This window comes from Seriola lalandi, unplaced genomic scaffold (genome assembly GCF_002814215.2).
Source record: "Seriola lalandi dorsalis isolate HSWRI2012SDOR001 ecotype SW California unplaced genomic scaffold, Sedor1 jcf7180002054873, whole genome shotgun sequence".
Taxonomy (NCBI): Eukaryota; Metazoa; Chordata; class Actinopteri; order Carangiformes; family Carangidae; genus Seriola; species Seriola lalandi.
Genome location: NW_019525426.1, coordinates 357,168 through 381,000, shown reverse-complemented (window position 1 = coordinate 381,000; position 23,833 = coordinate 357,168). Strand labels below are relative to the sequence as shown.

At 41.1% G+C, this 23,833-nt stretch overlaps 2 protein-coding genes across 5 annotated transcripts; one reads left to right on the top strand and one right to left on the bottom strand.

Moving 5' to 3' along the window:
• The first annotated feature begins 73 nt into the window (after window positions 1-73).
• On the top strand, window positions 74-2,781 carry nudt7 (nudix (nucleoside diphosphate linked moiety X)-type motif 7). Its single transcript, XM_023428273.2, has 4 exons — window positions 74-463; window positions 552-710; window positions 803-1,177; window positions 2,302-2,781. Exons 1-3 carry the CDS (start codon window positions 308-310, stop codon window positions 1,154-1,156), a joined length of 669 nt encoding a protein of 222 aa, XP_023284041.1. The 5' UTR covers window positions 74-307; the 3' UTR covers window positions 1,157-1,177; window positions 2,302-2,781.
• Window positions 1,379-22,514, bottom strand: nfat5a (nuclear factor of activated T cells 5a). Of its 4 annotated transcripts, XR_015438592.1 has the most exons (13): window positions 22,181-22,514; window positions 14,642-14,770; window positions 11,586-12,216; window positions 11,227-11,410; window positions 10,184-10,374; window positions 9,894-10,066; window positions 9,460-9,594; window positions 9,286-9,338; window positions 9,008-9,140; window positions 8,423-8,607; window positions 6,181-8,347; window positions 4,161-6,004; window positions 1,379-4,046 (listed from the first exon to the last, which is right to left on the bottom strand). XR_015438592.1 is itself a non-coding variant. In XM_023428269.2 (12 exons), the coding sequence occupies exons 2-12, from the start codon at window positions 14,775-14,777 to the stop codon at window positions 5,601-5,603; spliced, it is 4,392 nt and encodes a 1,463-aa protein (XP_023284037.1). In that variant the 5' UTR covers window positions 14,778-14,808; window positions 22,181-22,514; the 3' UTR covers window positions 1,379-5,600. The 4 variants fall into 4 exon arrangements, 3 of the variants coding, with proteins under 3 accessions (XP_023284037.1, XP_023284036.1, XP_023284038.1); XM_023428269.2 differs by having other exon boundaries at window positions 1,379-6,004; window positions 14,642-14,808; XM_023428268.2 differs by having other exon boundaries at window positions 1,379-6,004.
• Window positions 22,515-23,833: the final 1,319 nt, after the last annotated feature.

Genomic DNA, 23,833 nt, shown 5'->3' with positions numbered 1-23,833 from the left:
TGTAACCTACTGCTGTCATTAACATTAGGGTTAGCTTTGTGCTACCGTTAGTTTATCGCGTGACCTTGTGACGTACAATGCGTAGTACTGCTCCAACTTGCACCAGTGCTGTGGCATGTTTACTTGTAAACGGAAATCAGCTAGCTATTTAAGACAGTCGGACCTGAAAACCCACATATTCAAGCTGTACACAAATAGTTTTCACTTGTAGGTTATAGATAGGCTTCTAATTTGCTTTTGCATTAAATGCATGGTTTTGTAGCTGTCCTCCGCTTTTCCGTTTCTGCTTTGAAACCGAACAGCTAACATGGATATTAAGGAGGAGACTATAGCCATTTTAAAACAGTTTGACATTGGAAACAAATTGTCTTATCTACCGGTCCTGCCCAAAGCCTCGGTACTGATCCCGCTGTTTGTGAAGAATGGAGAGCTGTACACCTTGATGACCCTGCGTTCAAAGGAGGTAACCTGCATGGATGTCAGTTGGGTGAAGGACTAATGCGATATCTGTAATTTAACTCTACCTTTGACTGACTTTTGTCTCTGTTAAGTTGAAGACCAGTGCTGGTGAAGTGTGTTTTCCCGGTGGGAAGAGAGACCCCAGTGACAGAGATGATGTGGACACAGCTCTGAGGGAGGCAGAGGAGGAGATAGGTCTATCTCCTGAAGGTGTTCAGGTGGTCTGTAGACTGTTCCCTATCATTAATAAGGTAGGACAACACAAATGACTCTTCCCTGTCAGATCATCAGCTGCTCTGGGTTCATCTTTTTTCTCACATTACCCCCTCAAATCTTTTAACAGAGTGGTCTGTTGGTGACCCCGGTGGTTGGATTCATAGAGGAATCCTTTTATCCCTGCCCGAACCCAGCCGAAGTCAGTGCCGTGTTCACAGTCCCTCTGGACTTCTTCACCAGCGAGAAGGACCATTGTACTGCCCATGGTGCTGCTGGGATGGTTGGGCCATTGCACTCATTTCATTTTGTGGACCCTGATTCAGGAAGCCAGTATCACATATGGGGCCTGACTGCCATGTTGGCCATACTGGTGGCTGCACTTGCTCTCAGAAAACAACCCGAGTTTGATGTTGGTTTTGACTCTGAGGATCCATTATCCTTCTTCCACCAGATTCTACATAGAAGAATTAGTAAACTATGAACACATCCTTTCCCAATGTTGGTAATGCATTTGTACCAATACAAAATACTGTAAGCCAGATTTATTTAACAGCAGTGTAATAATTTGTGTTAATTGTGAGGATATGTGTACAACAGGAATCTTGACTTACATGCAATACTAGTTCTAACAGATTCTTTTGTTTCAGAGCTTTGTATAACTAGTGCATTTAAAACCTTAGAGGGGAGAAAAGAAGCAAATCAAGACGTTTAGATTTTTATTAATTCATTTAATGTAGCAGCAGGATTACAGATATAAACAGAAGAGTATACAAATGTCCAGACCAAGGCAAAGTACATGTTAATAATAATTCAGATGTATGATAACACACTGGGGTTGACCTTTATCCCTACTTCAGGATCTTAAGGCTAGATACTAAAGCTCAAGCTACACAGAACGGATACAACAGAACTGTTGGAGAATGTGAAATAGAAAGCGAACTAGGAAAAGTGAGCAAACTGATTACACACAAGATACAGCTCACACTATTGGCAATTAACAGTTATCATGGTTGCTCCATTTGATCAAGCATTTCACAGCAACAATAGTAATGTTGACAAGCACATCAACACAAGAAAGCTCTCCATAAAACAATCTCCACTGTCTCGTCCCTTTTACCTCACATGTACAAATCTCATGAGGCATGAAAAAAACATTTTCAACAGAAAATAATAAACAAGTTGACAATTCACTGGTGAAGCTGCACAATATTATGTTGAGAGTACTCACTCTGATATCTTGCAATGGATTTCTAAATAGAAAATGTTAACACTAAAATATATGGGTATGGGCTATGGTTGCGCTTGTGTTGTAGAAATAAAACTTAAATCACAGAAAAGTGTCCTGATGTTAGACGGTCCTCAGGAATAAAAAGGACAAGGGGCCAAATAGCAGTGACACAAAAGGGACACCAGTGAACACAGCAGAGTAACGGTTAAGTTATCAAGGCACACAAAGTTCTGTTGAAAGCATCACAATTGAAGTTCAAGATACCCCTGCAGTATATTTCACATTTAAATATACATGGATATTCATTTACATGACTGAAGGACAAAACTGATATTGTGTAAAGATTTGTGTGCTATCTTCGCCACTATTAAATCAATGTCTTACATGGTTTTTTTCAGGTGGAAGTGGCTATTCGAAGAGTCAGACTGAGCATCCTGGATTGCTCAAAATGAAACGACTGGACGTGAAAAACATGAAATTACACCACAATCCAAGACAAAACAAGCTGACAAATGTACAGTGACACAAATGACAGTTGGTGCCACCCCACCCATCCCCTCTGCCTCAAAATATATGTTCTCATAAACTGTAATTGGTCCGATGTTTGATGTAGAGCAAGCTCTATGTCCACACCATGAGGTAAAATTTACATTCATGAAACTGAAGTCACAGGTTGGCTTTCTGTGTTGGTATGGCTTTAAGAGGCATTACTGTTCCGCACTTCCTCCGCAACATCATGTGCTCTTAAACTCCCCTACCCAAGAGGAATGGAATGCTTGGAAACATCACTACTGTGTTCTAACCTGATCTACACTTAACGGATGAATCAAAGTGCCATTTGAGATGCATGACATTTAAAAAAAAAAAAAAAAAAAGAAGTTAGAAAAAAAACAAACACACACAAGAAACCTAGCCCATGTATTACATTATACAAATTGGGTAAATGTTAAAACAGTAGAATGATGTTCTAACAGATCTGCTTGATGTCCACTTAATTACATTTCTAATTTCAGTCATACACTTCACAATAAACCTCCGCTTCATTTCAGGAAAACATACCAGCAATGATATTCTGTGCTATGAGCATAAACCAAAAACTTTAGTTTTACAAAAATACTCTACATTTTGATACATGGATACAAAATTCTAAAAAAGATAAGTTACTTTAAAATGGATCACTAACAGCTGCAGGACAAAATAGTATGACTATGAAAATGTAAACAGATGCATATGTGAACAATACTACTCTAACATTTGAATTATTCTCAAACATTGGCCTTTTGATAATGCCAAATTGGCTACTGTTGTAGATATGGAAAGTACAGCAGTGTTATTTTGCATCAAAAAATAGAGTAATGTAATGAGAAATGTAAAAACTGGTGGAAATGTTAAGAGAGATGAGATTAAATGATCCATGAAACAAAGTACCTTTACATGTCTTTTATAAATGTACTTAAAACAAAACAACATGCTGAATTGCTATCCATGTAAGAGCTGCATAATTTAAATGAGTGAGTAAAAATTAGTAAACATGAGAAGGGCATTCGAAAAGGACAAGTATGAGACAAGATGATAAGGATTCACAACAGGAGCTTTGGTATGCCTGGGTGCACTCCAGTCTGACCCCACCACAACAGCCAGCTCTCTAGACTCAACTCTGCTTCGAAGCTAACAATTAATGTCAGTGCTATTGATTTAAGTAGAAACTGTTACGTACTAACATCACATCAGAAGTGCCCATCACTCCTGCACATAGCACCATAGATAGAATCAAAATGGCGGCCTCTATGTAACAGAGATTTCATTTACCAGTGAGCCCCTGTTCACAACACAAGGGACGGGTACTGGGTGCCAACTTCACATGGTGCCAGCCTGCGCACGGTACCAACACACTGAGACAAAAACTTAAATATCTAACACAACACAAGGTAAAACAGTCTCAAGTGAAAGATTGAACAGTAAATAGTACAAATAGCATAACAATGAAAATCCTTCATTTCAATGCACAGTCTAAATGAATCAGTATTTAGGTGTTTTGTCAGTGTGTAAAACACAAAGGCCTACTTACCACTCCAACACTGAAAAATGACAATGCTTTTGTGGGAATGGCTGTTTTTTGACAGACTTGACTGGACCACTGAGACTGAATACAAAGAGGGATTCAACAGTGAGCAGACATTCTATACAAAGTTGTCCTAGACCTCAAAAATATTCTGACATGAGAAAATGTAAAAATGCTTGGTTAAGATGTATTTACCTTTACAAAGACAACTGCTTTCTGTTTTTTTCTTTTTCTTTTTTTTTTTTTTTAACTGGACGTATCCGAGTACAAATTCAGCTGGGTCAGTAGAGAGCTGTGGACGGATATAAGGATTAGCTGGTTACACAAAAGAGGTTATAAAGTGCTTGAGATAAAATGTTTATAAAACCACACAACACTCCATTTTCACTAGTGGAAAGTTTCTTTCTATCCACATTATCAAAACAAAAAGATACACACACTATAATGCTCCTTAAAATTTCACCAAGAAAGCTTCTGCAAACCCAGTGATGAGGCCTAAACATATGAAAACACTGGGAGGTGCCTAAATGAAAGACTAAGTCACATTATTCACCAGGTTGAATCTCATTTGTGAGTGTTAAATATTCTCGCTGCTTTCTGCACATAGGGGAATCCCCTGCAATACCAGAATGTATTGACAGCCCGTTTTGGTGAGCGAGTTCATTTTTGTAGAGCAGAGTTGATATCAACATTTAACTGTCCTCCCTCTAATAGAGTCTGCTCAGTTGCAAACTCCAGCCATGGCAGCAAATATGATGGGAGGCAAAAACATTCTACAAATGTACGTATTTTAACAGTCTTTACTCTTAGAGTATAATTTAGTCAAACTGTTGACATGTGCAAACACAAGGGTTTGATTAATTGCGAAAGATCTTATGTCCTCCATGACAAAGAAGTTTAAATTGAGTGGCTGTGAAATTATTTCACCCCTGTTTTTAAGCCAGGCATTTTCCCCACATTTTCACTGTCTCTCTATATGATGAACAGAGAAAAACACTCCTCACTGACTGCTTCTCTCTGAGTGAAGTGAGTTTACACACTCACAAAATGAGATTCAGCCCATACCTGACACTTATGTGCAATCTGATATACACTCCATGGCTGGCTGTTTTATCTTCTCTGCCTGCTCTTACAGCCTCATCTCCATCCCATTACTATTCCCCCTGTTTCCCTGTCACTGACATTCTTTATCCCTTTCCAGTTTTTCCACCAAACCTGACAGGTTTTTTTTTTTTTTTTTTCTATTTTTTAAATCATAATCATCTCTTAGACTCACATTATTAAAACACTCTGACAACAAAACACTGCATTTCTGAGACTGATGGATAAAGCAGTTATTACAGGCCTCTCTGATCCTGCAAGAGGGGTAATAACAAAGGCGGATTCCTCAATTCAAGGTCAATGGATGTATGAAGGCTGTGATTAATGATAGATATTTCATAAAAACAATGAGTTACATGAGCTCATAATTTGGGTTTTAGATAAAAGGGGAATTTAATTCTTAAATTTTTCTTAAAGTTTTGTGGCATTGGCACAAAAAAACATGCACCACCACTCTGTTGATGTTAGGATGTATAACTCTCAGCTACATATCACTCACTCTCCTTAGTGCCCACATTGTCCAAATATTTATCACTACTTCTGTAGGCTTTCCAGTAGGTCCTCAATTTTATCCATGTTGGACGACGCAGATATTGATGCCTGCAATTGATTCTGTAAGCTGCTCTGTATTTGTGTCTGTAGATTGGTCTGCATTGGAGTTGGCAGACTTGTTTCTATGGTTGCCTGTAAACTGGACTGCAGAGCTGTTTGTGTGTTTGTCTGCATTGCATTCTGTAGGGTGGTCTGTATGGCGTTCTCTAAGCTGGACTGCATCTGTGCCTGGAGGGTGTTCTGTAAGCTGCTGTGCATGGTCGCCGGCATTGGAGAGGCAGCTTGGGCCATGGGCTGGTCCAACAGAGGCTGCATGTGACTGGAGTTCTGGGGCTGGCTCTGAGCTGGCAGAGTGGGTCCGGAGGAATTTAGCAGCTGGGGCGAGTCTGGGAGGAATAGAAAATGTAAATAATCACTATAATCAAACTGCAGGTGAACGACATGATTGTGGCATTGAGGCAACTTGAGTTGTACAGTTGCTCTTAAGGAAAACAAGAATTTCACAATTACTACATTCTGATTTACTGAACTTTGGAGGTAAAGAAGCCCAAAATCATCTTACCATTCTGGATGCCAAACACAAACAGGTTGGCTTGTCCCTGTGGAGCCACATTCCCACCCACAGTTGTCTGGAAAAGCTGCTCTGGGGGCTGCTGGCCAGGGCTGGCTACGACACCAACACCGCCTTGAACCACAAAGATGGTTGTGCCAGGGGCTGGAGCCTGATTGTTTAGCTCCTGTGAGCCAATAGTACTCTGCAGGCTAGACAGAGATGTCTGTGGCAGGAACAGCTCCACAGGTTGACTGCTTGGGACACTGCTGGAGCTTGGGCCCACTTGCATTGGCTGCTGCTCCTGGAACAGGCTCTGCTGTTGGTTCTCAGTGGATGCTGAGTTGGTGCCTGAGGAGCTCTGGTCTTGGAAGGACATGGGCTCTGCTGGGTCTGGCTGAGGGATTCCAACGTTAATGCTCCCTATAGGGGAAGGGCCTTGAGTCGGGGTGCTGAAGAGAATAGTTGGGGGAATAGCCTGAGGGTTAAGATCTGTCGTGCAAAGGAGCAGACCTGTCTGCTGGGGTTGGGAGAGTTGACTCTGGGAGGCGGGGTTAGCCTGTGAGTGGTTTGGGATACTTTGGAACAAGGAGCCCTGCTGGCCCATTGGAAGCTGTGGTGGCTGTTGTTGGTTCTGCTGCGCAGACTGCTGCTGCTCCATGGGGGTGCTCTGTTGCTGCATTTGGGAGAGCTGAGCTTGGGGTTGGTTCTGAAACATTGCAACGGGCTGGGGTTGGCTGGTAGATGTCTCCATGGAGGAGATAAATGCCAGTTGCTGTGGTTGCTGTTGTTGGGGCTGAGGGTTTGGGGACAGGTAAAGTGATGACCCAGGGGACTGCTGCTCTGAGTTGAGACTGCCACTGGTCAGAACAGTCAGTGTATTCTGGAGCAGGGCAGCTTGGACCTGCTGTTGAGAGCCCTGGGTCTCAGCAAGGGGCCTGGGTGATTGGAAGAGCTGTTGTGGGGGAGATGTGTGGGATGGAGGCTGTGTTGGGAAGCTGGTCTGAATGGTGAGCAGCTCTCCAGCCTGTTGAAGGAGGGACACTGGCTGCTGTACTTGCGTGGTGGAGTGGATCTGGGGCTGCAGCAACTCAGCCTGAAGGTGCTGCTGCAAATTCTCCAAGACCTGCTGCTCTTGTAGTTGTTGTTGCTGTTGTAGGTTGCTCAATGCCTGATTTTGCTGCTGTTGTTGTTGCTGCTGTTGTAGCTGATGTTGTTGTAAGTTTGTAAGTATTTGATTTTGTTGTTGCTGATCCTGAAGTTGGATGTTGTTAAGGACTTGCTGCTGCTGATTTTGTTGTAACTGTTGCTGCTGTTGGATATTCTCAATGAGTTGCTGCTGCTGCAGCTGTTGTTGGTCTTGTGGCTGTAGTATTAGTTGCTGTTGGATCTGCATGTTGCCAAGGACCTGCTGCTGTTGCTGCTGTAGATGTTGCTGCTGTTGTTGATGCTGAAGGTTACCAAGGATTTGCTGTTGTTGCTGCAGTTGTTGATGTTGTTGAAACTGTTGTTGTATTTGTTGTTGTTGCTGCTGTTGTTGTTGCATTTGCTGTTGCTGTTGTATCTGTAACTGTTGTTGTGTAGACAGTGAATTATCTGTGGTTCCCAATCTAAGGCTGTTCATGTTCTCCTGGACGTGCTGCTGGAGAGAGTCTGCAGAGGGTGTGGGGCTGTAAAGCACAGAGTTTAGTTGCTGCTGGGCTACAGCTGCCTCCAACACCTGTTGGAGCGTGGTGTTACCTCCAGCCTGTAGCTCCCTTACTGCCCTCTCCAGCTGCGCCACCCCTTCCTGGGGGAACAAGGGAACCTGTGACTGTTGTGGCTGGGGCTGAGCGGGAGTTGCTATCTGGGGCATGGCCACAACTACAACCCCCCCACTATTGTTAGAACTCTCAGGAGGCAGGTTATCCTGAGGGTCTCTGAGGAATTGCTGAGGGACTTCTGGTGTCACAGGGGGGATTGTGGTGTCTCCTGACACTGGGAAGGAAGTTGAGGGGGCAATGTCTTGCTTTTGTATAGTGCTGAGAGACTCTAGGCTAGGAAAGACAGGGGGCGCCTGGGGAAGCTCCACATCCTCAGGTTGTAGGGGCATTGGACTCTGAAAAGACTCTCCTCCTGGATGAGGACTAGCACTGAGCTCCAGGGTCTGCTGCACTGAGACGAGAGGGTCAGGGGATGGCTGAGAAAGGAAACATTAATGTTACCAACTGAAATTCTGAAATAGATATTTTAATTGGAATGAAATGTATATTACCTTAAAAACATCTGTGGGTGGTGGATTGCTAGACACTTCCATTGGTGTGTCCTCTTGCCGTTTGGAAGGCTGACCAGAGCAGTCGGTTCGCTCAGAGGACATAGATTTCATCTGGCCATCAAATATACATGTCTTGACCAGTGAGGGTCCCTCTGTTTTTACTGTCCGGACATTTGAGTTATCAGCTGAAAGTAAAAGTGGAAACACAGGATAGCTTGGTGTCTGTGAGAAAACCATGCACCTACTGGAAGTATATACCTTGAGTTTCACAATTTATTAACCTATAACAGTGTGATTCAAGTTTCAGTGATGAGTCACGGATGAATTCTGATCCTGAAACCTTTCATTTAAATGCATCTTCTGTAGCTAAAAAAAGTCAAGATGTTTATTGATACAGACAATACAAATAGTATTTTTCCTAACAAAATCTAAAAAATTGTATTACCACGTTAGCTATAATCATAAAGCCCCATCCACACCTCTAAGCAATAAGATACAAGAGGCCTCTAATCCAAAGAGATTATCCCCATGTAGTTCTGAAAATCATCAACTAGTCAAACTCTGCGCTTGAGCTAGTGACTGTACCTGAATCTGGAGTGTAGGTGAAGGGCTGGGCGTCATGTGATCTACCAGCATTGGTCATCACAAAGATTCCCACAGAAACGGGAGAAGTAATTGACTGGTTGTGGAACGGAGGGACTGTCACTATCAAATGGTTCTGGAAAACATTGGAAATCCGAGAGTGTGATATGTAGTAGAATCTCATGAGGAGTATGGTCAATGAAAAGAGGCAGGTTTGACACAGCATCTTGTATTATTCAAGAACAAACACAGCAGTATACATACAATTCTGTTGCATTTACCTGATGGAAAAGGTCCATGTCAATCTTTGCCTCGGCTTGCCAGGAATTATCATCTACGAATAAAACAAAAAATATTTTTTTATTCTTCCATCCACCAGGAGCTCTAAATGACGAAAACCCGTATTCACATAAATACAAAGCACAACACGGACAACATCAAGCTGGCTACAGCACCTGCAATGTTCTCCTGAAAAATAACTTTGGTTCCTTTGAGGAAGTTCTTTCCAATGATAAATACTTCCTCTCCTCCTCTCACTGAGCAGCTCTGAAGACTCTTCTTCAGGATCTCTGGCACTCCTGCTGGCTGGGCTGGAGAATGACAGAAGAGTCAAACAATCAAAACTCACATGACATCTGGGTTAGTGTTTGCCAGAGGGCATGGGCAAGACCCTGAAAGAAAAGGAAAGAAGCTTCTGTGGTCTGTTCCAAACAAAACTGAGTTCGATGGCCATCACAGTAAATGCTGTGTGTGACAAAAGCCAAACAACACACACTGTAAACACACCATTATGAATTCCCTAGCATTTAGCCTCATGAAGCCTGGTGATAACTGCTGCCTTTGTAGCTTTGGACTATTTTTTAGTTCATGTTATGACTGAACTACTCACTGCAGAGGATGGGCGATGAAGGGACCTGTAAAGTGAGGACAGATCCATCAGGTTGGGGGATGTTGACTCTGAAAGCCAGCCTGGCTCGGGTACTCTTCTTCTTGGAACCTGCTACACCAATACGGGCCTCCACGTCTGCATTACGCAGCTTCAAAATTCCTACACAGTCCACCCTGTGGAAGCAAGCACAAGATGTGGACTACAGAGCAAGCACACAGCACACTTCTTAAACATCAACACAGCGTAAATATTAACTAATCCCAAATTATGAACAAAAAATAACATCTTACGCGAGTGTCATGTCACTGCTAGGCTCCAGGGGGATCTCAATAACAGTGGTGCCCTCTATGTCCACCTCCTTGCAGGCAGTGGTGTTGCGTCCTGTCACTCTGCAAGCCTGGTAGAAACCGTGAGGCTTCACTCGGCCTGCATCATTAGCTACAAAGACCTGCAGCACCACTGGCTCAGTCACACCCTCCAACTGGGGACAGAATAGAAAATTGTGTAAATAACTTGACCATCAGTAATAATGAAAAAAATATCACTATTAAACAATAAAGATGTTTTAAGCCCAAAGCAACACATGTCATGGGCTAAACGCAAAATGCATGAAGAGTAATGCTTCCCCTATTAAAGAATCCTTGTTAGGCAACAAGAATGCACACAAAAGAAATGCATACTGAAGAGTGCAATGTAATGTGTGGATGCTTGCCAGGGTGGTAAGAAAAAGTCTGTATAAACTCACAACAACATACAAGGGTAATACAATGCAAATAGGAAACTTTGAATTATATCACAAAAGAAGCATGAATTTGTTCAAAGCTAGACTCTCTAGCATCTTTAGTGTTGTTGTCATACAACACATGTGCTGATGAATTTCAGGGTCGTTCTGTTGAGTGCTTCATACTTTATACACAATGACAACTGGGAGCAGCCTCAGTGGAGCAGTGGAAGGTTAAGTGCCTTATTAATGAATACAGAGCAGCAGCTATTCCTTCACTTCCCTGGCCAGATTTTTCAGTAACAGGATAAGTTTCTATAGGATGATCTGGTTTTCAATTTTTTGCCCTCCTAAAATCGGGCATGTTGTTGAATACAGAATACAGCACGTTAGCCATTGTAAAATCAAGCTTTTGAAGTAACTGAAAACAAACTCTTGTTGGTAGTGGATAAGAGTGAATGCTTCTGATGTGTCTGTACTGGCATTCTCATGTGGTGCACAGTACTCCACACTCCGTGTCCTGTGTATCTTTGGCCTTATTCAGTCATTTCCAACTTAGGTGTTAATATTTTTCCTGTGTCAAGAAGCAGCCGTTGGCCTTCTTTGTCAAACCTTGACAGTGGGGAATCCCTGCTGTGTGCGGTCTTTGACAGAACCTCTGCTGCCCTCGGTCAGATAGCGAGCTCTGTGCTGGGTCTCTGGCTGCACCAGGATCTTAAGCTCCTTCCCATCACTCTTCTGGGGGAACTGAGCAGACAGTGACCCACCCTTCACAACAGTCCCTGACTCCAGAGAGCTGCAGGGCAACAAAAAAAGAAACAAATCACATGATGGCATTAATATGGCTTCCAGAAATTCAATTACCCCAGACAAAACTAAATTAAATGACCTTTACTGTATTCCTACAGGAGGACAGAGGTAGTCTGAGTTACAATGCTAACACAATGTTCATTGGACAAGGGTCACCGCACCTGGTCATGGCACTGCTCTTGTCTGTGCCCAGCTGGGATAGGACAAAGTGAGGGGCTTTGGCGCTGTCAGCATCGAACACATCCATGCTGTCCTCCGGAGGAGCAGGCTTGGGGCCAGGCCGCTGGCGAGGGGTGCGTTTTCTAGATTTGCGTGGCACCTCTGTGTTGTCATTGTAGGAGATGGAGCTGATCAAGCTGAAGTTGGAGACGGAGTCATCAGCCCACATGCTGCTGCTATGCTCAGAGTCTGGACCTGGTGGACCAGATATGGTAGGCTCCTCTTGGCAAGACATCTGGCTGTCGTCAAATAGGTCCTCAGGTGGCGGGGATATGCTCAACACAGGCCTCCGTTTTGATGGGGTGTTCTGAGGCTGCTGGACTCCTAGCCCTGACAACACTCCTGACCCTATGTCTCCTGCTGCAGTGTTTGCTCCACTGTTGCCTCTGCTGGGGGCAGATACAGCGCCCTCCATACCTTGCATCTCTGAAGCTCCAACTCCATCCCCTCCAGTGGAATGGAGATGCTGAGGAACCTTGAGATGGTCTGAGGATGAGGTAGCGGGGCCAGTGGATGGGACTCCAATGGCCAGGGAGGAAGAGGCAGAGGGGCTGGAGGTGGAAGAGGTGGCATCTGCAGTAGTATATACAGATAAATAAGTTAGTACAGATGTTCAGCACATTGCAGGCTAGCAGTCCCATTCAAGCAGCTGAATTTGTGCATAATTTGTATTGATTTCCCCTCTTCCCAACTCTAATTTCAATAGACTGTTGTGGGTTATATGCTCTCACTGTGCATGCGAGAGCTGTCAAGCATTGATCAAATATTCTGAAGTTAAAGTTGAGAAGGGTACTATAGGTCCCACAATGTTTTGATTCCTACAAAACCTTTCTCAATATAAATCAATGTGACAAAACTGGCATGCTTTGTTTACAAAAACAAAAGCAAGCTACAAATTGTTACATACACATTGCCAGAAAAAAACATAACAAAATCTGGTCAAACTTTCTTGTACAGCCAAATTTGCAAGCTGGTAATGTGGCGCCAAATTAAGTTGCCAGGGTTGCCAGGGTTACAGTACAGTTTGTGCAATGTGCATTCAGTAGTAAACAGTAGTTTGCGCATGCCAATTGGAAGATTTGGTTGGGACTGAGCGTAGCCATGGAGACAGAATAAACAAGCCTCTGACCTATGGAGCAGTGAACTGCAGACCATTTTATATGCAGACACTCCCTGCCTCAGAGGGAACTTCCTGCAATAAAAACGAGACAGCCAATGAGCAACAAGAGAGCTGATCATTCAAGACTCAACTTCTGTCAATCAGTAAATTGGATGAGTTAATATACTGAACGAAGGAGTAACTTTTGAAGTTGATCATTTATAGACATTTTGAAGCATGTGTATTTGGTTAATGATGATCTTAAGGACATTACAGTAGTCATGCTTTTGATCAGCACTGCTTAGGGCCAGCTGGGTCAGACAGGATAGTGAAAAGGTAGCGTTAACAAAAGCGCTCTCTCCAACATGATTGTGGACCAGTTAGTTTGCTCTTTAAATCAAACTGAAGACTAGAATCCTTCCCAGTTATAGCTGACGTTGACTGCCCTGAACCATGATCCAAGATCAGACCATATTCCTTTGCTTTACTACATGAAATTGAAAAGACAGTTCATTGTCTGCCAGGGGCAACTTCACTGTTTCATAAAGAGACAGAACCTTCATAATTAATGAAAATATCAGCTGCTTTCAAACGTGGGAGTAGCTGCATTTAGCTGCAAAGCTCAAACAGTTTGAAACCTCAGGAAATTCTCACATGACCTTCTGTTGAATGAGTGTGTATAAGATTAAGTGTGAAAATGCGTAGGCTGTTTCTGTTCTAGGCACTTGTTAAGGCATTACAGAATAAAACCTAACTATACTGACGCCTTCAAACTATGGTGCTAATACACAGACTCTGAAACACAATATAATGGCATAACATGGGGGATGTCTGAGATGACTGCTAAAGCCAAAGGACAGTACAGGGTTACGCTGCATGGGTTTTTTTTTCTGTTTTTGAAGCTGGACCACCCAAATATATTTTTCATTTGCTTAAAAAGCCAAGTGACAAAAAAAACGTTTAGCACAAGCATCACAGGGAAAAGTGCTGCTGAAAAAATGAGTGAAATGAGAAAGAACAAGCTATGTTAGCATGCTGTTAATGCGAACTCAACATTTCTTGTAGCTGTTATTCAGAGTAAAGCTTTCCAGGAGAAAAAAAAACATTCTGTGTATGACTTTTATTCCAAAGATTTATAGTTGCTGCCAGTAGCATAGGATAGTTACATGGTAATTGATTTTAGAAACTGGTTTAACCTACACAACAATTTTCAAATGTATATCTTTTTTGGTGCCAATCAGATTTATTAAATAAACTGGTCAGGTGAAGAGCTGCAGACACTTATTGCAGTTGCACTTTGAGTGAATATCAAAGCTTCAATGCATAGAGTAAAGGTGAGCGATGCCTCTTCCCATGCTTTCACTATGTTAATCACATAATTATCTAAAATACCTAACAGGGTCCCCCAACCCTGACAATGTCAAACAAGCTTTCAGACAGGCCTTTGGGATTAATCAAAACAATTACAACAGATATTCACAAATTGGTTGTTTCTTTAATACAACACAATAATGGAATAAATTACAATCCCAAAATATATGTAAATACAGCTCAAGTTCAACTGTAAAAATTGGCTCTGCCCCCACCCCTCCCACTGGTACTACTATTGCTCTGTGGAGCCAGGAGGGGGAACCCCTAATATACCCAAGAGAAACCCTAATGACTATGCCAGCAGTATTAAAATAGCTTTGCTGAAATATAAATAATATATTAGCCAATATAATCTCATACAGTCACAAAGATGAATTGTCTCTGAAACTGGTGAAAGGGTGAAGTTGCCCCCAGACAATTGATACAAGGCCATATTAGTTTCTTTACCCCTACTGACTTGGGGAATAGTTTGGCAAGGGGAAAACTGATCCCAGATCATGGTTTTCATTGGCTGAGCAGGTAGCTCACCTGAGGCCAAGGCTGCAGAGGGTGGAGGTCCCGCCTCTCCCCCACTCTTCTGGCTCATGGTGGGTGGGTCGGTCTGGGTGGACGACGGCTGGAGCTGGAGCTCTTTGGGGAGGAGGTCATATACTGACTCTGCCATAAAGGATGAGCAGGAGAAGATAAATTAGGCTCTGAAAAACATAAATCACATTGTTTATTTACTGGACCAAGTAATTAGAAACGGTAGTGGAAATGTTCTGACAACTTTGAATTCAGCAATTTTGCCTTAAGCCTGTACAACTGTGCCCAATTTTTTAAGAAGAGAACAAAACATCTGCTTTTACTATCACTTAACCCAAATCGGAGTTCTCACAAGTTTAAACACCAAACATACAGCATTATGCGCAAAACGTCTCATGTCAAACATATGGCATCAAGAGTTCCATGCTCGCCATGCTCTTGGCCTGGACACTGAGGCGAATGCAGGAGTGCCTTAAGATGCAGTACCACTAATGATTGCTAGACACTGGCTCCAACATTTTCAGACAGCACTTAACTAAATTCAGTACAGCCAATACATTTTCTTCACAAAATGTAATTGTGTCAATAGTTAATTGCACTTACGCTAGTGTAATCTTGACAGCAATTACAAAACTAGTAAAGTATCTCACTCAGATTAGTTGTTGTTTCCATGTTCCCTTTTCAGAAATAAGTGGAGGCAATCCCAGAATGAGACTGGAAGCAAATCTTGGTCTTATGATCAAAATTTCTCCTGCATTCAACACTAACATAACACAGGGTATCTTATGATGATCTAAATTAGCCTCCCAAGGGGTTTACTGTAATAAAACCTGCAGAGACATTACTTGGTATTTGATGGTGATTCCAAGTAGACTATAAGCAACCACTGCAGTTACACTGGCATAAACCACATTTGATGGCAGATGAACACATCATTAGGTAGTCTGGTTGCTAAGAAACAGGGACCTGTCAACTCCCTGACATGGGTATTTCAGCTGTGCATCGGCGGCACCCAGCATGTGTAGTAGTCATCTGATACACAGCTATGACTTAGCACCAGCAGAACGAAGAAACTGACAAGACACATGATCTCGCACTTCTGTGACGTCAATGATGCTGAGGGAGTGACAAGACAAAGTCCTCACAGTTCACACAAAGAATTACACAGTACACTAATTGACAAAAATCAGACAGGCAAAACTTGAAAGCATTGAGATGGAGGCCCACTTCATGCTCTATTGCTTATCCAAAGCTAATCTGTTTTAAATGAATAGTCCCGTCAAAATTACAGAAAAACTTGTCCATCCAGAGGGATAACCCTCCATCTCAGACTGTTGTGCTTTGTTCATGGTGTGAAGAGAGGGGGTCTTTGTGCATGGATGTATAACGGATTGACTGGCAACCCGACATGACCTCAGTCTTGACTAATAGCCCTTTCACACAGGAGGTGTGTGTATGAAGTGAGTCTACTGAATGTTTGTTCAACCTGCCTGGAACCCATTCATATGCGACAAGCATTCACATATGAACAAATGTCGTCACTGGTCACAGACTCACACTACATCTGCGACGGCAGGCTGTTACATAAATATTCCTGCTAAATTGATTTATATTACATTACATAGTAAAGATAACAGAAATGACTGTTAATTGGGCTGGGGATTCTCTGACCCAGGTAAGGAGGGTCACAAAGCCAGGTAGGATGACATGCATTGCCGAGTCAACACTATAAAAATTTATATAATTTTTTCTATTAAATTTTACAATACATTTCAACAGTGCAGTTTCTGCTTAAACACATTTCCCACTTGCTCTCAATTAGATCATTTTATAAAATTCACAACAGAACAGACCAACCTCAAATTTGCACCATATCAAAGTATGAAAAATATCCTCTGGAAAATGGATCCATGGTCAAAAAATGTAAAAGGTGACTTTAAAAAAAATATATTGACAGTTGTTATAGGGATGGTTTTGTTCAAACATGCAATGTGTAAATAAGTTTATTTCAATCATTGTTTTTCCATGGGTTCTGCATTAGGATGCACTAATTTATGATGCCATGCATAGACAGAACAGTGTAGCCAAGCATTCATGTATTCAGCAGAAATAAACTTCACAGGCAAACTTGGAGGTGAGGGAGGTTCTAAATAAAAGTCAGAACATAAGGCTGCTTAAAATACCAACCTAAAATTAAATAAAAGTGCTGTTTAAGCATACAGGTTTTTTTCCCTGAATGTCATTTATGTCATAGTTTTACTTGAATTTACCAAATTAACGATCAGGGGCATTTTATAGTGTCAATATAAAAAAAAGATCTCATGAAGCTTATCAGCCATAATAGTCAATAAGAGATGACTGTATTTGCCTGTCACACACTGAATGTTTGTTTTCATGTGTACTAATACCTTAAGTATTATCATATAAAATATTTAATCTAATCATCTTAAACTCATAAGGCTCATAACCAGCGCAAGCACAAACCAACTGACACACAATGTTGCTGCTTAATCATTCCACTCAGTTTGGATATGTAAATGCATAGTCTGGATTTCATTTGGTGTTTTGAATTTACTCATAGGCCAGACTGCCCAGGGACTGAGCAGAATGCAAAACAGTGTTTGTACAGTACATACACTCACTGAGCACTTTATTAGGAACACTGTACTAATACTGGGTAGGTCCTCCCTTTGCTCTCAAAACAGCTTTAATTCTTCGTGGCATGGATTCCATTAGATATTGGAAACATTTCTTTGAGATTCTGGTCCATGTCGACATGCCTGCATTGCATCATTTCTGCAGATTTGTCAGCTGCATATTCATGCTGTGAATCTCCCGTTTTACCACATCCCAAAGGTGTTCTACTGGATTCAGATCTGGTGACTGGCCAATTAAGTACATTGCACTCACTGTCATGTTCATAACACCAGTTTGAGACTTTTGCTTTGTGACATTGTGCATTATCACCCTGGACGTAGTCATGAGAAGATGGTAAATGGTGGCTATAAAGGGATCCACATGGTCAGCAACAATACTCAGATAGGCAGTGGCATTCAAACCATGATTAATTGGTACTAAGGGGCTCAAGATCCCCCTCAGTCTGACTTGCCGATTCCGATTTGAGCCAATTCAGAGTTTTTTCTAGGATCATATACAGAACTATAATTGATACCTACACAAACATTTTGTTACTTTTCTTTAATGGACAATTCAATTGTATGTTCATAATAAAACATAGACTATTGACTATCAAATAACGAAGTTAAAGGCTCTTCCTCTCTCTTGCTGTGTACGAGGGTAAACAAAAATCATGTGAGTACTTTCTGGTTACAATTCATTATGCAAACTATTGTGTGGCGCATGATTGTAAACTTGACCTGCACAGAATTGGATATCTGAGACTAATCCGGCCGGTCACAGTCCATTCATTTTCATCACACTGAAAACCTGGCTTTTCCTATCGCCAGCCGATCGATCTGTGCATCTCTATAAGGCTTGGTTACACTCAATGCTTTGATACTGATACAAATACAACATTGGGTTTTGGTATCAATATCAAAACAATACTTACATAGCAAACTTTGCGAGTATCAACATATTTTACTACATAAAAATTCACCTTAAGGAAAAGGTCCAATGCATGTGCCTTTTATTGTCAAACAGCTGTACCTAAAACTGACAAGAGACCAAGTAAACAAGAAGAATCTGACTTAAGTGTCCGATACTCATATTTGGTACTTGATGGTTTTTGATATTTCCATCCTACTGTCACATTATGGTTAATACTAAAAACTTAAAGATACACAGCTCTGTTACTCTTACAATCCTCAGTTGATAAGGAAAAGATGTTTAAATTTCCTCTGTGCTCAAATGGACACTGGATGCTGATAATGTTGTGAAATGGATTTTGGTATTGGTCTTAATTTGCTTTTATAGAAGTCAGATGACATCTGTACAAGTTTATTTGCCTGCCAGAGTATGCCCAGCAAAGTAAACTGCAACACACTAGCCAGCCAGGGGTGGACTGACTTTAACCTACACTTTGAACAATTAAATTACCTCATCTCATAGTTATGCACTGCTCACATTACACATGCCTTAAAGGTTTTGCCAAATGGCAAGGCCACCAGTCCATTTTTATTCATTGCAGCTGGCTTAGGACTAAGACGGGGGATGACAGATGAATAGACAATTCATGAGGGCTATGTTTTTGTTGCAAATGAAAAAATATGCAGACCAAGAATGTATCTCAGTGCCCAACAATGGCTGCTTTAATTACACTCTTGAACACATAACGATATGCTCAAGCCAGAGTACTGACAAAAGAGCCACTCACTGCACTCAAACCACAAAGAATGCCATTTTTGGCTATTTGCACCATTTCTGTTTACCTTGAAATGTAATGGCAAGAAATGGCTGGATACTGTATTTGATGTGAGAGCAATAGTAAATGGTTATAATAATAAATGTATTTTAACCTTTCTAAAATGTTCTTTTAATTGTTAACCTAGCCTGTATTTAACCATTGTTTTGAGTTTGGAAAGATGCAGTGAATACACATACACAAAAAGACATGAATGTGTACATGAAAGTTATTAGGCAGCATTTTTTTAAATGATTATTTCCAGAGCGGACTTTCATTTCTTCTCATATGTCTCAGGTGACTGACAGTAAATGGAGCCTAATGGATGCCTGCACTGATATGAACACTCTCAGTTCAGGAACAATGAAATAAAAATAGAACACAGCAAAGCCAAACTAAGATTTCATATTTAACATGTTGATTTCTAGTCTTCCCAATCTCCATAATGTACAAAAGAATTAATGTTAGACAACAAATGGCTTGTTCTGGAGCTATGAGAAGGAGCTAGAGCTGCTAAAGGTATCCAGCCATGCAGATAGTTTTGGTTTTAATTATACAGTTTTTGCAATTCCATCTCTTAGATTTATGGTGATTTGAAGTTGAAGAACTACATCAAATCACATCTTTCCAGAAGCACTGTCCACTTTCTCTGGATAATACACAAACTGCAATGTGAAAAATGTTGGAACTACTTTCTATCAAAGAAATTATCCCTTAGAAAACGACTTGCGTTGTGCATCATATAAAGCATCCATATAAATGAACACTTATTGTCATTTAATGGTTGAACCAAATCTCAACGGCACTGTAATGAATGTCCTGTGTGTCAGTCTCACACATTGGAATCCAATCACACACACTGATGCTTCAGCTCAAGCTTCTCACACTGATAAGTTGATGTGGGATTTTTTTCCCCTCTCACTAAGATTAAACTGTCTTTCTGGATTTTCTATCCATCTAAATGAAAACATTTGAAATGGGAGCTCGATAAGATAATACACAAGCTGTGTAATGCAACGATAAAATATTTCAGCAATATAATCACATTACATGTTTCCACTTGAAGTTGGAGGGAAAAGTACTGATGAAGCCAAATAGATAACCCTTCAGCAAGTGTCAAAGAAGCATCACACAATTTCTCTCTTACTGAATATTTTAAAATGCTAGTAGATAAGCTTATTTCTCTCACATGTAAAATGAACTTCAACCTATGAGTTGGCATATTTCCATTGTTTTAATAAATCATTATGTTAATAAAACAAACCAGATTTTTTTTATAATGATGGATGTCAATAATTACACTATTGTGAATATGGACATACAGATGGGAAAAGTATGATAATCATAATTTGAGATGAATAAAGAGTAATCATGAGGTTCCCAGCCATAAAGTTGTATAAATTTATAACCAGATTGTAAAGGTGTTTATAATTTTGCTATTCGTCATTTACAATGAAACATAGTTAACAATTAAATCATTGTCTTTTGCTTTAGTGTTGGAGTAGGGAGACAAAGCAAGTCAGTGGTGGCGCTTCCTAGAGCAAGACTGGGCAAATGGGGTCTCATACATCTACTAAAAGCGACTGGCAGAGGTTATTTTCCACTTTAAAAACATCAGGGTTCAGTAGTTCACTTTTGAGGTTTCACATTTGCCTAATTTTCAACCCAAAAAAAAAAAACATGACCAACTAAATGATGCAATGTACTTGGTCAGGCCAAAATGCAACTTGGCCAGCTGTCCCCTCTCTCACTTACAGCCTGATATACATGAGGTCTCTGACTAGATCTTTGATGGGCACGTCAGCTACCTTGACCCCAACACAACACATACCCAATTACTGAGATATAAATAAACAGCCATCATGTGATACAGTGCGACCATATGGCAGGCTCAACTGAGTAATTCAGGGTCACAGAGCAATGCTTTCCGCTGGCTCATGAGCACCCTATACATAACAGCCAGACAGATGTGGGACCAGCAGGTCAGACAGCAGGCGGGAATGCTGCATTAGATATTATTGCAAAATTATTTGTTAACTTTTAGCAATCAGAATATAGACTACAGCTTAGACCAGGGGGTAAAATAGGCAGTAGGGGAAGCTCTGTTGTCTACCGGCATTCTATCAAAATGCATAAATCCACGCTTCTCAGGCTACATTACAACTTTGAGTGCAGTGCACAACAACACACAGTATACAAGGCTTTCTCATGAATAAGCAACAATACGATAGCTGACAGTGTTGAGTGGAAGATTAAGAGACAGTTTCTTTACACATTAAGTTGATACACTTGTTAACAGAGGGCAAATTAACTTAAAGACTGAGGGCTGCTGAAAGCCAGTACAACCCACTAACCCTGCTAACCACAACAAGAGTTAACTGTCTAGTTCCTACATGATGCAGCAACATCCTCCTAATAATAACATAACAGTTGGCTGACACGTGTCCAAAGCCTATTACAGATAGGATACATTTTGGCACTAGCAGCCCCGGTGGCAACACCTCTTATCCTGTCAGGGAGAATGAGCCCTGGGCTTTGAAATGCCAACAACTGCATTCTTTCTGTGAAACCAGAGAATGTGAGGAGGATAACTCTGGCTCAATTCCACTCATAACCCAAAACAACAGGGGCACTGTCACTTTACAAAACTAAACAAGAAGAATAAACAAAACAACACGCATGTACAACTTTTCGACCTTCTCTCGCGATGCGATACACACACACACGCTACACACATACACACACACACACCTCTGCAGGATCTGACCAAGACTTAAGTACGTTAAACCGCTGAACAATGTGGCTGGAGAACGACCTCACGTAGCTGTGGCTAGCTAATCGTATGTACTTAACATAATGCTAGCCACCAGCCTATCAAAACTATAAACAAATCTAATGAAGTCAATGTGATCTCACGTATCACTGTTGCAATTAGAAGAGCAACCTAGCGTACCATCTCTTCCACGCATGTGACATGGACAGCTAACCAGTCAGGTAGTCGCTAATGCAAATACAGCTAACTATCTAGGCTAGCTCGGCTGGCTAACAGCAAAAAAGAAGCTAACTACAGCTAGCTAGCAGCTTAACATGAGCTATCAAGACATCCATATCACTTCCGTTCAAACCAGGACAGAACGGGTTAGTTTCGCAACAGTAGCCTTTCTTTAGTAAAATCTTACCTTTAGAGTAAAGCGATTTGGGGGAATTGAGGTCGAGATCCGAGCTAAGAAGGGATATAAAATCAGAGGGCATCGCAACGCTTCATCGAGGGGAGGGGAAGCGGACACTCTTTAGAAGAAACGAAGTCGGCTGCTCTAAGCCAATAAATATTGCGTTTTACAAGCGGAATGTTTAATATACAGAGTACAACATCGAAACAGTCTTAAGGCGACAAAACAAAACTTTAAATACCTAAAAAAAACCGTTAACTAGCACGTCTCACGTTAGTGTGTATGTTTTTGCTGAGAGGACACACATTTCGTGCTACGTTGAGACGAACACACACAAACACACACACTTGCCTACAGTTGGTCGGCCCACCTCCTGGCCCCTCCCCTTTCTGCTGCCTACGAGCATGCGCTTTACCATACGGTTCCATTAATACATCCATGGTTTCAACAATCAAAGAGGAAAGTAATAGAATTACATTATATACTGCTTGGTTTATTGTTATTATTGGTATATGGTAACTGTATCTAATTTATGTGTCATTTATATCATGTACATCTTGGGTAAATGGACCGATTGTGACACCAAGTTGAATTAAACAGGACAATTGGTTACAGGTCCAGGGGTCCAAGAGGTCTGTGGGTCTCAAAGCAATAGCCTGAAGTGACAGTGACAGTTAATATTTCTTTTCTGGAAGTCATAGAGCTCAGTTAGACACAAAACGACCGTAAAAGGACGCAAAATGACCAAAAAGAGAGTCAAAATGACTATAAATAGATGCAAAATGACCACAAAGACAACCAAAACCATCACAAAGAGACACAAAAAAGCTACATAAAGACCAATAATGACCAAGACACAAAACATCCTCAAATGACATTGAATGCCTAGTTGTTTCGTTTTTCACTGTTTTGCTAAGCTGTAAACGGTACATTTCACTATCATAAGCTCTGTATCATTTGCACTGTCTGAAACATCTTCTGTCTTGTGACTATGCCATCACGATGACACCATAAGAGAAGATTAGCCAAGTGGTGTTCATATGCTATTCACTGAAAGGCAAACTGGAGGAATTTTCAGTGTTTGTATGCAATAAGTATATTTGCAGTGGATTGTACTAAATCAGTTACCAGGTTGAACAAGTCAGCATACAGATATACATGCAAATATTTCATATTTTATGTTTCCTTGGAAGCCACAATATCCAAACCGCTCTCACTGTCCGTCAATCCAACTGCTCACTTAAAGTCGTAGTTGAATCACTACACAAGCAAACTTATGTGGCAGAAATGGAGCTCAAGAAAATAGTCAAGCGTGAAAACCAGCTAATCTCTTAGTAGCAAGCTGAAAAGTAGTGATTGGATAAAATGTCTTTGTGTGGCCCTCACTGCAGCTTCCTGTTTTACAACCACACTAAACTACAAATAAACATATGTAAACCATTATGTAGCTCTCAGTTCATTTAGTTAAGACATATCAATAGCAAGTACATTAATGGTTTATAAAGCTGATTAATAGAAATGAAACAAATGCAGTTCTGTCCAATTTGAGTTTACAGACATGAAAAGATAAAAACACAAAAAGACAATTTACCCACAAATATAAAAAATACTTAATTTGCTTGTATAAAGATACGAGATAATGAATTAATAGGCCTATTTCAT

Coding starts and splice junctions, on each gene's coding strand:
- nfat5a (XM_023428268.2), bottom strand. CDS start 22,253: ATGCCCTCTGATTTTATATCCCTTCTTAGCTCGGATCTCGACCTCAAT. Junction 14,771..22,180: donor CAAATCGCTTTACTCTAAAG/GTAAGATTTTAC, acceptor CCTTTATGGCAG/AGTCAGTATATGACCTCCTC. Junction 10,067..10,183: donor AGCAGTGACATGACACTCGC/GTAAGATGTTAT, acceptor TTGCTTCCACAG/GGTGGACTGTGTAGGAATTT.
- nudt7 (XM_023428273.2), top strand. CDS start 308: ATGGATATTAAGGAGGAGACTATAGCCATTTTAAAACAGTTTGACATT. Junction 464..551: donor TGACCCTGCGTTCAAAGGAG/GTAACCTGCATG, acceptor GTCTCTGTTAAG/TTGAAGACCAGTGCTGGTGA. Junction 711..802: donor TGTTCCCTATCATTAATAAG/GTAGGACAACAC, acceptor ATCTTTTAACAG/AGTGGTCTGTTGGTGACCCC.